Source organism: Rhinoderma darwinii, chromosome 7 (assembly GCF_050947455.1).
Source record: "Rhinoderma darwinii isolate aRhiDar2 chromosome 7, aRhiDar2.hap1, whole genome shotgun sequence".
In the NCBI taxonomy this organism is placed as follows: domain Eukaryota; kingdom Metazoa; phylum Chordata; class Amphibia; order Anura; family Rhinodermatidae; genus Rhinoderma; species Rhinoderma darwinii.
The window spans coordinates 106010140-106022865 of NC_134693.1; the positions used below are offsets into that span (position 1 = coordinate 106010140).

Genomic DNA, 12726 nt, shown 5'->3' on the forward strand with positions numbered 1-12726 from the left:
TTTTATTACTTGAAACTTTTATTATATTTTTTACAACTTGTTTTTACACATTTCTTTAGTCTCACTAGGGAACTTGAAGGTCCAACTGTCAGATTATTTTTCTAATACATTGCACTATCTATGTAGTGCAATATATTAGATCTGTCAGTCATTCACTGACAGCACGCCGATTAGGCTTCTCATCCGGGCGGGGCCTAATCGTCTTCCATAATGGCAGAAGAGGAGGCCATTATTAGGCCTCCTGTTGCCATAGCAGCAGTCGGCAGCCCTGCGATAGCATGGCAGGGCTGCCGATCTGCTACCAACCCTAAAGATGCAGCGATCGCTGAATCTAAGGGGTTAATGGCAGGAATTGGAGCTAGCTCCGGTTCCTGCCGTTACAGGTGGATGTCAGCTCTAATATACAGCTGACATCCACCGCTGATGACGCCGCCTCAGCTGCTGATCCGGCGCCATCTTACCGGCGGCTACGGAAGGCTTTAAGGCCCCACCACCGGTCGGGGCCTGAAAGTCTTCGGTACTAGGCATACCGAGAGGCCAGCGTTAGGCCTCTGGTTGCCTTTGCGACTTTTTGATCACTTTTTATTCCAATTTTTGTTGCGCAAAGTGACCAAAACCACTGAAATTCTGGCATTGCTTTTTACGTTTTTTTTTTACACCGTTCACCGCGTGGAATAAATAACATAATATTTTTATAACTCAGGCCATTAGGGATGCGTCGATACCAAATATGTATGGTTTATTTTTATTTTTTTAAATAATAAATGACTTGATAAGGGAAAAAGGGCGATTGTGTTTTATTTTATTACTTGAAACTTTTATTATATTTTTTACAACTTGTTTTTACACATTTCTTTAGTCTCACTAGGGAACTTGAAGGTCCAACTGTCAGATTATTTTTCTAATACATTGCACTATCTATGTAGTGCAATGTATTAGATCTGTCAGTCATTCACTAACAGCAAGCCGATTAGGCTTCTCGTCCGGGCGGGGCCTAATCGTCTTCCATAATGGCAGAGGAGGAGGCCATTGTTAGGCCTCCTGTTGCCATAGCAGCAGTCGGCAGCCCTGCAATAGCATGGCAGGGCTGCCGATCTGCTACCAACCCTAAAGATGCAGCGATCGCTGAATCTAAGGGGTTAATGGCAGGAATTGGAGCTAGCTCCGGTTCCTGCCGTTACAGGTGGATGTCAGCTGTAACATACAGCTGACATCCACCGCTGATGACGCCGCCTCAGCTGCTGATCCAGCGCCATCTTGCCGGCGGCTATAGAAGGCTTTAAGGCCCCGCCACTGGTCGGGGCCTGAAAGTCTTCGGTACTAGGCATACCGGGAGGCCAGTGTTAGGCCTCTGGTTGCCTTTGCAGCCACCGGCACATCAGCAATTTTATTGCTGGGGTGCCGATTAGCTGCAAACACCTTAAATGCAGCGATCGCTTTTGACTGCTGCATTTAAGGGTTTAATGGCAGGGATCAGAGCAATCTGCGGTCCTCGCCATTACCCCAGGGTGTCAGCTATAACATGCAGCCAACACCCGGGGATGGTGGCACCGACTCAGCTTCTGATATGGCAAAATGCGGGAAGCGCTAGCATTTCATAACATATCCATACGACAAATGTCAGGAAGGGGTTAAAATTGTTGCCAATGGTAAGGCCCAGGTATCACCATGTTCCGGCAGTTGAGGCACCAACTACCCCAGTAGAACAAGATTGGGGAGCCGTGTAATAGATCCAGCAATTTCAGCATCCATACAACAGAACTATCTATAATGCCCATAGAACAGTACCAGCCATTTATTCCTTATAGGACAGCCACCTATGAAGCATGTATACTAGAGAGTATTTATGTGCATATGTGTGTAGCATGGTGGCTCAGTGGTTAGCACTGTTGCCTTGCAGCGCTGGGGTCCTGGTTTCAAATCTAACCAAAAACAACATCTGCATGGAGTTTGTATGTTCTCCCTGTGTTTGCGTGGGTTTCCTCGGGTACTCCGGTTTCCTCCCACACCCCAAAAACATTCCAATAGGGAATTTAGATTGTGAGCCCCAATAGGGACAGTAAAAGAGGACCTCTGTACAGTGCTGCGTAATATGTTGGCGGTATAAGTAACTGAAATAAATGTAATAGAACCAGCTCTAGTGCCTGCCCCAAAGATAGTTTCTATTAAAGTGCCCTAAAAGAATGGCAGCCACAGTCCCATGCAGTAAAGCCAGCTATACGTTATACCACTTACCTCCTTCACACTCTCAAAGCTTTTCCTGCAGTTGCAGTCCTGAAGCTTCAATCATAAGAGATTGGTCCCGGGACAAGGGTACCATTGTCAATATTACTGTAACTTTTGGATTGAAGGGGAAATCATTGAGGGAGTTTCAGGACATCTTTGCTTGCAGCATGGATCCCTATAGGAACTTACTTATATCCCTATAGAGTAAATCCAAGTAGTGGACAACTTTTTTTACTTACTGTTCCCCTTGAATTGATTGCTTTGTATATAGACTACAATCTTAATCTTTTGTAAACTTCTTCCTAAAATTGTAAACAACTACTGATGAAGACTATTGTACAAAAATGACGTTCCCCAAACTGCCCAGTTTATAACTACTCTATAATTTCCTGATTACTCAGCATGGAGGAAATAGCGCTCGGCAAAATGGAAATATTGAGCATCATAAATCAACAGTGATTGTGACTTGATGAGTACTATTATGTCACTATTTAATTGCAATCATGAAAAATGCCTAAAATAGCTTGACATTTGATGAAAGCTTGTTATAATCATAGGCCCGGTTTGAGAAGAGAATATGGAAAGATTGAGATAGCCATGAAGAATGATCTCCGTGTATAGCTTACCACACGGGGTTTGTTTCTGCCTTTTGACATTGAGTACTGGACGTTGGGAACAATCTCCAATGATATTTAGCTGCTCAGGCATCTGGCTGAGTCACGACTGGCATATCTATAGCTTATCAGCATGGTTAAATGATGGCTGCATACAAAAGGCAATGACAGTGACCTGACGACTCCTTAGCTGCAATTATGACAATGTGATGTCATTCATCTACGGTCTCCCTTCTTTCCTTCCTGCACCAATCGCTGACACTGGTTTTATAACTGTTTCCACCAAACGTCCTGTTAACCCTTAGACACCAGGAACGGAGACACCGGATCACAAGATAAACAGTAGTGGAGCTTTGCATATTTGGAAGAGTAGGTCAAATTTTGCAACCTTTGCCTTGGTTACCAAAAAGTGTTGTGCACAAAGTCTATGTTAAAGGGTATATGCAGTAAAGTATTGTGTTGTGTTCTGTTATAGATTTTATGTTCAGGACTATTTTAACCATAGGGCAAAAGCATCTGGATCTGGAAGATACAGCTTCTGATGTTTTTCCACTTCATGATGACATCACATGTAAAGTGCATTAGGCGCTGTGAAGAAGCCCAGCACAGGATGAGTTCTAGAGACATCTGTGGCTGGAATTCTGGGGGACATCTGTGACTGGACATCAGCAGGGGCATAAATATAGGGAGCTAAGATAGCAGTCGCACCCAGACCTTGGAGCCTGAGGGGGCCTAAAAGACCCCTCTGCTCTTTATGGGGCATCTGAGGCTGATGCAGTTACAGGCCCATCAGAGGCTTAGGTAGTTATCGGGCTTCAGTGGCTGGCAATATAACAGGACGTTGGCCGGTGTACATACCTGTGCGCCTGACGTCCCTCTCCTTATCTCACTGCCACTGGCCTCCCCATAATGCGTGCCTGAGCTACAAGGTTCTTTACTGGGTCCACAGTCCAGTCCCGAGGCCTGACCGTGCAGGCACACTGCGAGTACTTTAAATTTTGCTGTGGCATGGGTTAAGTTTTCTATATTCAGGAACAGAGATGCGATATTCCTTTTTAAATTGATAAATTCAGACAAAAGCTTCGCGTTGAAATGCGCATCGAAACGCTGTCCCCATTTCTCTTTACATCATGGGTTTGACACTCTTACAATCTTTTGTCATTATTGTATATTTCTGAAACGCTGTTTGCCACTATTGCACTTTATGTTACGTATTGATTTACATGAACTGTATTTATGGGGATCATGTCAATTTGGTTGTTTAATTAACTTTATAACATTGGTTACATGACCCAGGGATAGAGTCTTTTTCTGCTTCTGTATTTTACTTATTTATTGTTGTACTTTAATATTTATACTTTGATTTGGTTCAAATTAAATAACTGTTGGCCAAACAAGCTATTTTCCCCGACTCCCCCAAAGACATCCACTTTCAGCTAAGCGTCCATGTTTGTTTCAATGGGGAGAGGAGAATGAGCCGCTGCCTTGACACCTGTGTATGTTAAAATCCAAGAGTCGGGGGACCCCATCCAAGAGTCGGGGGACCCCATGTGACTGCTATAGTCAATCAAAGGCTGCAGCAGTCACATGGACTACAGCGTCATCCTAGGAGGCCAGGCTGCACTCAGAAGTGGGAGACGCGTCGCCATGACTACGGCCAGGGCAAGTATAAACTAGGCAGGCTTTCTGCAGCGGACATGCATTCTGAAAAACTGTACCACTATTTGGTGTGGTTTTTCGGGCGGAATTCCCTGCGGCTTCCAGGGTGGATATACTGTGAAATCTTACGCAGCGTATCCACATAGTTTGTCCGTACCCTTAACCAACGCCAGAAATGGATCCAGTAGGAAGGAAAAGTATACGTTTTTCCTTTAAATTTCCTATTCCTTTTGAAACAACTTCTAGCTTTGGCTCAAAAATCTGCAACAAATACAGTGAAGGAAATAAATATTTGATCCCTTGCTGATTTTGTAAGTTTGCCCACTGTCAAAGACATGAACAGTCTAGAATTTTTAGGCTAGGTTAATTTTACCAGTGAGAGATAGATTATATTTAAAAAAAAAACAGAAAATCACATTGTCAAAATTATATATATTTATTTGCGTTGTGCACAGAGAAATAAGTATTTGATCCCTTTCACAAACAAGACTTAATACTTGGTGGCAAAACCATTGTTGGCAAGCACAGCAGTCAGACGTGTTTGTAGTTGATGATGAGGTTTGCACACATGTTAGATGGAATTTTGGCCCACTCCTCTTTGCAGATCATCTGTAAATCATTAAGATTTCGAGGCTGTCGCTTGGCAACTCGGATCTTCAGCTCCCTCCATAAGTTTTCGATGGGATTAAGGTCTGGAGACTGGCTAGGCCACTCCATGACCTTAATGTGCTTCTTTTTGAGCCACTCCTTTGTTGCCTTGGCTGTATGTTTCGGGTCATTGTCGTGCTGGAAGACCCAGCCACGAGCCATTTTTAATGTCCTGGTGGAGGGAAGGAGGTTGTCACTCAGGATTTGATGGTACATGGCTCCATCCATTCTCCCATTGATGCGGTGAAGTAGTCCTGTGCCCTTAGCAGAGAAACACCCCCAAAACATAATGTTTCCACCTCCATGCTTGACAGTGGGGACGGTGTTCATTGGGTCATAGGCAGCATCTCTCTTCCTCCAAACACGGCGAGTTGAATTAATGCTAAAGAGCTCAATTTTAGTCTCATCTGACCACAGCACCTTCTCCCAATCACTCTCAGAATCATCCAGATGTTCATTTGCAAACTTCAGACGGGCCTGTACATGTGCCTTCTTGAGCAGGGGGACCTTGCGGGCACTGCAGGATTTGAATCCATTATGGCGTAATGTGTTACCAATGGTTTTCTTGGTGACTGTGGTCCCAGCTGCCTTGAGATCATTAACAAGTTCCTCCCGTGTAGTTTTCGGATGAGCTCTCACCTTCCTCAGGATCAAGGATACCCCACGAGGTGAGATTTTGCATGGAGCCCCAGATCGATGTCGATTGACAGTCATTTTGTATGGCTTCCATTTTCTTACTATTGCACCAACAGTTGTCTCCTTCTCACCCAGCGTCTTACTTATGGTTTTGTAGCCCATTCCAGCCTTGTGCAGGTCTATGATCTTGTCCCTGATATCCTTAGAAAGCTCTTTGGTCTTGCCCATGTTGTAGAGGTTAGAGTCAGACTGATTAATTCAGTCTGTGGACAGGAGTCTTTTATACAGGTGACCATGTAAGACAGCTGTCTTTAATGCTGGCACCAAGTTGATTTGGAGCGTGTAACTGGTCTGGAGGAGGCTGAACTCTTAATGGTTGGTAGGGGATCAAATACTTATTTCTCTGTGCACAATGCAAATAAATATATATAATTTTGACAATGTGATTTTCTTTTTTTTTTTTTTATATATAATCTATCTCTCACTGGTAAAATTAACGTAGCCAAAAATTCTAGACTGTTCATGTCTTTGATAGTGGGCAAACGTACAAAATCAGCAAGGGATCAAATACTTATTTCCTTCACTGTACGTGATGTGTGAATCCAGCCTTAGTGTGCAGTGTTCTTTCCAATGCTAAAAATTGACATAACTTCTAATGCAACTACTCCATTTTTTTGGCATACACATATTACACCAACCGCCATTATTGGTCCTATTAAACCTATATTGTCTCCAAGGCCATGCGGATGATTGAAGAAAGTGCTTCTCTGAATTCTCATTGTTTGATACAAATAATATAAATACCTTTATAGTTTTTTCTATAGACTATCCCGCTTCAAGGCAGGAATATGGTTTTGACTGAACCTTTGAGTAATACTTGTAATCTCCATGACATGTAGCGAACCAGATGACATTGTTATTGCGGAGCAGATACACTCGCTCATCTGTGCTTCCACCATAAAGATCTGCTCTTCATTCTCATATTGTTCCCTCAGGAAATAAGCAGCTGCTGCTTGAATGGTGCGTGTTATTAAACTATTACTTTTGTCATGGATTGTGCAAGGGGGAATTGACCTAATACCGTGTTACTCAGCCGTACTCAGGGATTTCCTCCAGAAACGTCTGCACTTAATGTTCAATGAAAGCTTCTGAAACTTTTGATTAATTAATTAATTGACAAAAAATCCAAACCATATCCTGCCGGTTCTATTGACTAAGGGCGGATTTACACGAACGCGATATACGTCCGTGCAACGCGCGTGATTTTCACGCGCCTCGCACGGACCTATATTAGTCTATGGGGCCGCGCAGACAGTCCGTGATATTTACGCAGCGTGAGTCCGCTGCGTAAAACTCACGACAGGTCCTATATTTCTGCGTTTTTCGCGCATCACGCACCCATTGAAGTCAATGGGTGCGTGAAAATCACGCGCACCACACGGAAGCACTTCTGTGGGACGCGCATGATTCGCGCAACAGCAGTCAAAAGGATGATTGAAAACAGAAAAGCACCACGTGCTTTTCTGTTTACAAACATCCAAACGGAGTGTCATCATGATGGTGGCTGCACGAAAATCACGCAGCCGCACATCCTATCTGATGACACATGGAGCTGTTAAGTGCCTTTTGCTCACGCAAAACGCAGCGATTTTTGCATGCGCAAAACGCACACGCTCGTGTAAATCCGCCCTAAGGTTGGGGCTAGACACAGACTTTGGTCCATTAATCGCTGCACATGAAATAAATTAGGCTAGGGCTATTTATCTCACTACAAAAAAATCGCTGTGATAAATCACAGTCCATAAAAATGCATTGAGTATCTTAAAAATCTCTTCAAAATCGCTCCAGACAAGTGTGTAGCTCTGAAATCCCAACATGTAGCGATTAAAAATAAATCGCTACCAGATCTCCTGACTGGATCGATTTTGAAGCTACTCAATGCATTACTATGGAGAGCGATTTATCACAGCGATATCACAGCGATTTCTTGTAGTGAGATAATTAGCTCTAGCCTAACGTATTCCTATGGACAGCGATTTCTCGCTCGCTGCAAAACAAAAGTCTAGCTCTAGCCCCAGTCTAAAAAAGATTTCAATCATTGGCCTAGAAACTGGTAGGTGTGATGTCATCAGGTTTACCACAAAGAGCATATAAAAATTCCCAGTCCTTAAATCATCCTCTTCTGTCAATTTATTCAAAATGCTTAGCCTTAGGTTCCGTTCACACTGGTGTTTTTGCCAGCCTGTCAGAGATTATAGTATTTTGATGGTAAAAATAGCGTAGACTGCAGCGCTGCTCTAGGTTTTAATAATTATATTTCAGTGAGGATCCATCAGGATTAGTCACTATCCATTTGAAAACGGATCCGGCATAGCTATCATGACTTGTTAGAAATGGAAGCCATAGTGCTAATGGGAACAGAGGCTTATCTGTGAAAAGCTGGGTGACAATAGATCTGTTCTTACGTGAGTTCTCATCCAGCTTTTCTAGATGCCTGAATGACAAATCAGGGATAGATTACTGTGTAGCTAGGAAGGTTTGCCCAGGAGACTAGGAAAACTATGTGACAACCCATCGTGGGGAAAATATTTGAGGGGCTATTGAGGGACTATATACAGGATTATGTGACAATAAATAGTATTATAAGTGACAGCCAGCACGGTTTTACTAAGGACAGAAGTTGTCAAACCAACCTGATCTGTTTTTATGAAGCGGTGAGCAGAAGTCTAGACAGAGGGGCCGCTGTGGATTTAGTGTTTTTGGACTTTGCAAAGGCATTTGACACTGTCCCCCATAGACGCCTAATGGGTAAATTAAGGACTATAGGTTTAGAAAGTATAGTTTGTAATTAGATTGAGAATTGGCTCAAGGACCGTATCCAGAGAGTTGTGGTCAATGATTCCTACTCTGAGTGGTCCCCGGTAATAAGTGGTGTACCCCAGGGTTCAGTGCTGGGACCACTATTATTCAACTTATTTATTAATGATATAGAGGATGGGATTAATAGCACTATTTCTATTTTTGCAGATGACACCAAGCTATGTAATATAGTTCAGACTATGGAAGATGTTCGTGAATTGCAAACGGATTTTAACTGAGTGTTTAGGCATCCACTTGGCAGATGAAGTTTAATGTAGATAAATGTAAAGTTATGCATCTGGGTACCAACAACCTGCATGCATCATATGTCCTAGGGGGAGCTATATCCGCGATTTTTTCAGACCAAAATTCCGTTGCGGAAGAAAGCCGTTTGTACTGATCACCTCCCTCCTCTGACGTCCGCTCCGCCTCCCTGGATGACGCTGCAGGCCATGTGACACTTCAGCCTGTGATTGGCTGCAGCGGTCACATGGGATGCAACGTTATCCCAGGAGGCCGGACTGCAGGAAGATGGAGGGCCTTCTAGGTAAGGCCTTATTCACACAGACCTGTCCGTATTGCGCACGCAAAAGGTCCGTGTGGCATCAGCATATGGTGCGCGGCTGCGTGATTTTCGCGCAGCCGCCATCATTATGACACTCTGGTTTTATGTTTGCAAACAGAAAAGCACGTGGTGCTTTTCTGTTTTGATTCATTTATTTTACTACTGTAGCGCGCGTCACCCGGATGTGCTTCCGTATGCCGTGCGCGATTTGCACGCACCCATTGACTTTAATGGGTGCATGCTGCGCAAAACACGGCAAAATATAGGACATGTCATGAGTTTTACGTAGCGCACATACGCTGCCGTCTGAACGGCCCCATTCATTAACATAGGTCCGTGCGACGCACGTGAAAATCACACGCGTAGCACGGATGTATAACACGTTCGTGTGAATAAGGCCTCAGTATGATTTTTTTTTTCCGGCGTTGCGATTTTTGCAGCGTAAAGCCCGCGATTACGCAGCAAAAGTCGCAACGCTTGACTTTCTGTTGCGGGTTTCGTATCCGATTGAATTCAATGGGGAAAACCTGCAACGGAAAATGATCAAAAACACAGCATAAATTGACATGTTGCAGAATTAAATTCCGCACCGCAGGTCAAGTTATTAATGTTTACGCTGCGTTTTTTTTCCGCAGCATGGGCATGAGATTTACTAAATCTCACACGCTTTGCTGCTACTGTAAACACTGCGGAATTTTCCGCACACAATTCCGCTGCGGAGATTCCGTAGCGTTTACGGTACGTGGGAACCCGGCCTTGAAGTCCAAATAATGCCCTACAGTACCCTGTAGTGCCATACATTGCCATAATAACAGTGCTGATACAATGTCCAGATAGCAGTGCTCTGGTCCTGGGTTTTCAAGCCTTGTATCAGACATTTGTAGATTATATGATTCATCCTAAGGAGTATGGTTTTTGTTGTAAGGTGTGTGGCAGTGGTGTGACTTTCTGCTGCTCCACGTGCTGCAGTGTGTGAACTTGGCCTTTCTCAATTTTTGGGGTAGAATTTACTGAAATGCTTAGTGTCGTTCGCTTAACAGTGGAAAATGATTAACCAGGGATTCGGCGCTATACAAAGGTTGAGCAACTAAAGATTGCTTGCTCAGCACAAATACATGACAGCAAGACAAATGTGGAACTGCACGTAAAATCCCATTTGCTTTTACTGTAAATGTGTATATATTTCTACATGATAAACAATGGGATGTGATGATTTATAGGACAGATGTGCACAACCTGCTCCTGAGTCAGCGCCGTTTCATTTGTAGTGAACCGGCTTCTTCAGTATGAGCTGCACGGTGCAGGAATCCCTTGTGTCAAGCATACAAAGCTGTGTATTCCTTCAGGAAGAACAATATACCGTACGTTGGGGATGAGCGCACTATGGAGTTGAGCTCGTGTAATGACTATGTAGTAGGATTCAATTTAGAAATATCCATCTACAAGTGTTCTGGCCATATGCCTGGTAATGAGGGACATTTAAAGGGAATCTTCACCTTTGGACACATCTGACTACATGGCTGGATAATAACTTCCACATTCCTATAGACACCTGTAAAGGTAAAATGTTTCCTACATTCGGAAGTATCATATGGACAAAATGGATGGAAAGAAGTTTACTCTAAAATAGAGTCTGTTTCTTCAAATAAAAAAAGATTTGAGAGGAACATTAATTTGGAAATATGGATTACTGCAAAATAGGAACTTGTAGGTTATATATAGTACACCGATGAATATGATTAGTCAAATACGGGGTCTCTGTGTAGGGCTATAAATTTGGCTAACCATGTTTTAGGAATCCACTTCGGTTGTGAGAAGCACACGGATATTCTAAAACATATAGCTCTGCAAAGCAACAAGTTATCACAGACCTGATTGATATTAACTGTCAATATTGATACTGTACAGATGTGTTAGACGAAAATTTCCTAATACATCAGAGCTGAGTTTGTCATTTGCCACAACACATTGTGCTATCAGGAAGTGTTAAAATGTTTTTTACTTAGGACTGCAGGTAAACCAACTAGTTCATTGGCAAATTCAACTCTGCTACATCTATTCATTTCTATTCCATTACATTCTACTCTACTACATTACCTGTTAAAGCCAGGCATTTCTCTTACTGCACATATCTGTTCTGTTGCTTACCTGGCTTAGTTCTTTTGGGGGCTTTTCCATGGTGGCAGATGTGGAATCAGGAGGCGGAAAATCTAGTGACATTGTTCTTGCTTCTCCGGTTCACCTGGACATATAGTTGACAGTTATGCTGCTGGGACATTCTGTACCAGTTACACAAAGCTTACACCACCTCACACACAAGACTGCTGTTGACACGTCCCCAAGCTCCCCACAGATCAGTCCTTCTCTGCCCCTCTGGCTGTTTTGGAAAAGAGCAGGAATCCCGTGGGACATGAACACTCAGCTTGCAAAACATGCTGCAAACATGGTCCAAAATACATACAAAGAACACCATGATCAGTGTGGGAGGCACTATGAGGCATTATACTGTTTGTGAGACACTATAGGGGCAGTATACTGTGTGGGAGCACTATGGGGCCAATATACTGTGTGGGGGCACTATGGGGTCAATATACTGTGTGGGACATTATAGGGGCATTATAATGTGTTGGGAAGGCACTATGGCGGCATTATACTGTGTAGGGAGGCACTATGGGGTCAATATACTGTGTGGGGGCACTATAAGGGCATTATACTGTGTTGGGAGGCAATATGGGGGGCATTATACTGTGTAGGGAGGCACTATGGGGCATTATACTGTTTTTGAGATACTATGGGGGCATTATGCTATGGGAGACACTATGGGGCATTATACTGTGTGTGGCGCACTATAAGGGCAATAAAGTGTCTGGAGGGGCACTATAGGGGCATTATACTGTGTGTGGACCTCTGTGGCATTATACTGTGTGTGGAGCACTATCAGGGCATTAAACTGAATGTGGAAAGGCACTATGGGGCATTATATTGTGTGTAGGGGTACGATGGGGCATGATACGGTGTGCTGGGCAACTATAGGGGCATTACACTGTGTGGGGGGACTATGGGGCATTTATACTGTATGGGTACTATAGGGACATTATACTGTATGGGGGTCACTATGGGGGCATTATACTGTGTGGGGGTCACTATGGGGACATTATACTATGTGTGGGTACTATTTGTACATTATACTGTGTATGGGTACTATGGGGACATTATACTGTGTGGGTATTATGGGGACATTATACTGTATGTGGGCACTATGGGGGCATTATACTGTGTTGGGGTACTATGGGGACATTATATCATGTGTGGGTACTTTAGGGACATTATACTGTGTGTGGGTACTATGGGGACATTATGCTGTGTGGATACTATGGGGACATTATACTATGTGGGGGGCACTATGCAGGCATTATACTGTGTAAGGAGGCACTAGAGGCATTATACTTTGTGGGGAGGCACTATGCGGGCATTATACTGTGTGAGGAGGCACTAGGGGCATTATACTGTGTGGGGAGG

The 12726-nt window shown here is 43.6% G+C and overlaps 1 protein-coding gene across 2 annotated transcripts in view; it reads right to left on the reverse strand.

The window, feature by feature from the left end:
* Positions 1-11592, reverse strand: part of TMPRSS6 (transmembrane serine protease 6) — an 83741-nt gene extending 72149 nt beyond the window's left edge. For both annotated transcript variants that reach the window (XM_075833769.1, XM_075833768.1), the window contains exon 1: positions 11356-11592. In XM_075833769.1, the coding sequence (XP_075689884.1) occupies positions 11356-11427 (72 nt within the window). In that variant the 5' untranslated portion in view covers positions 11428-11592. The remainder of the gene's footprint in view (positions 1-11355) is intronic.
* Positions 11593-12726: the final 1134 nt, after the last annotated feature.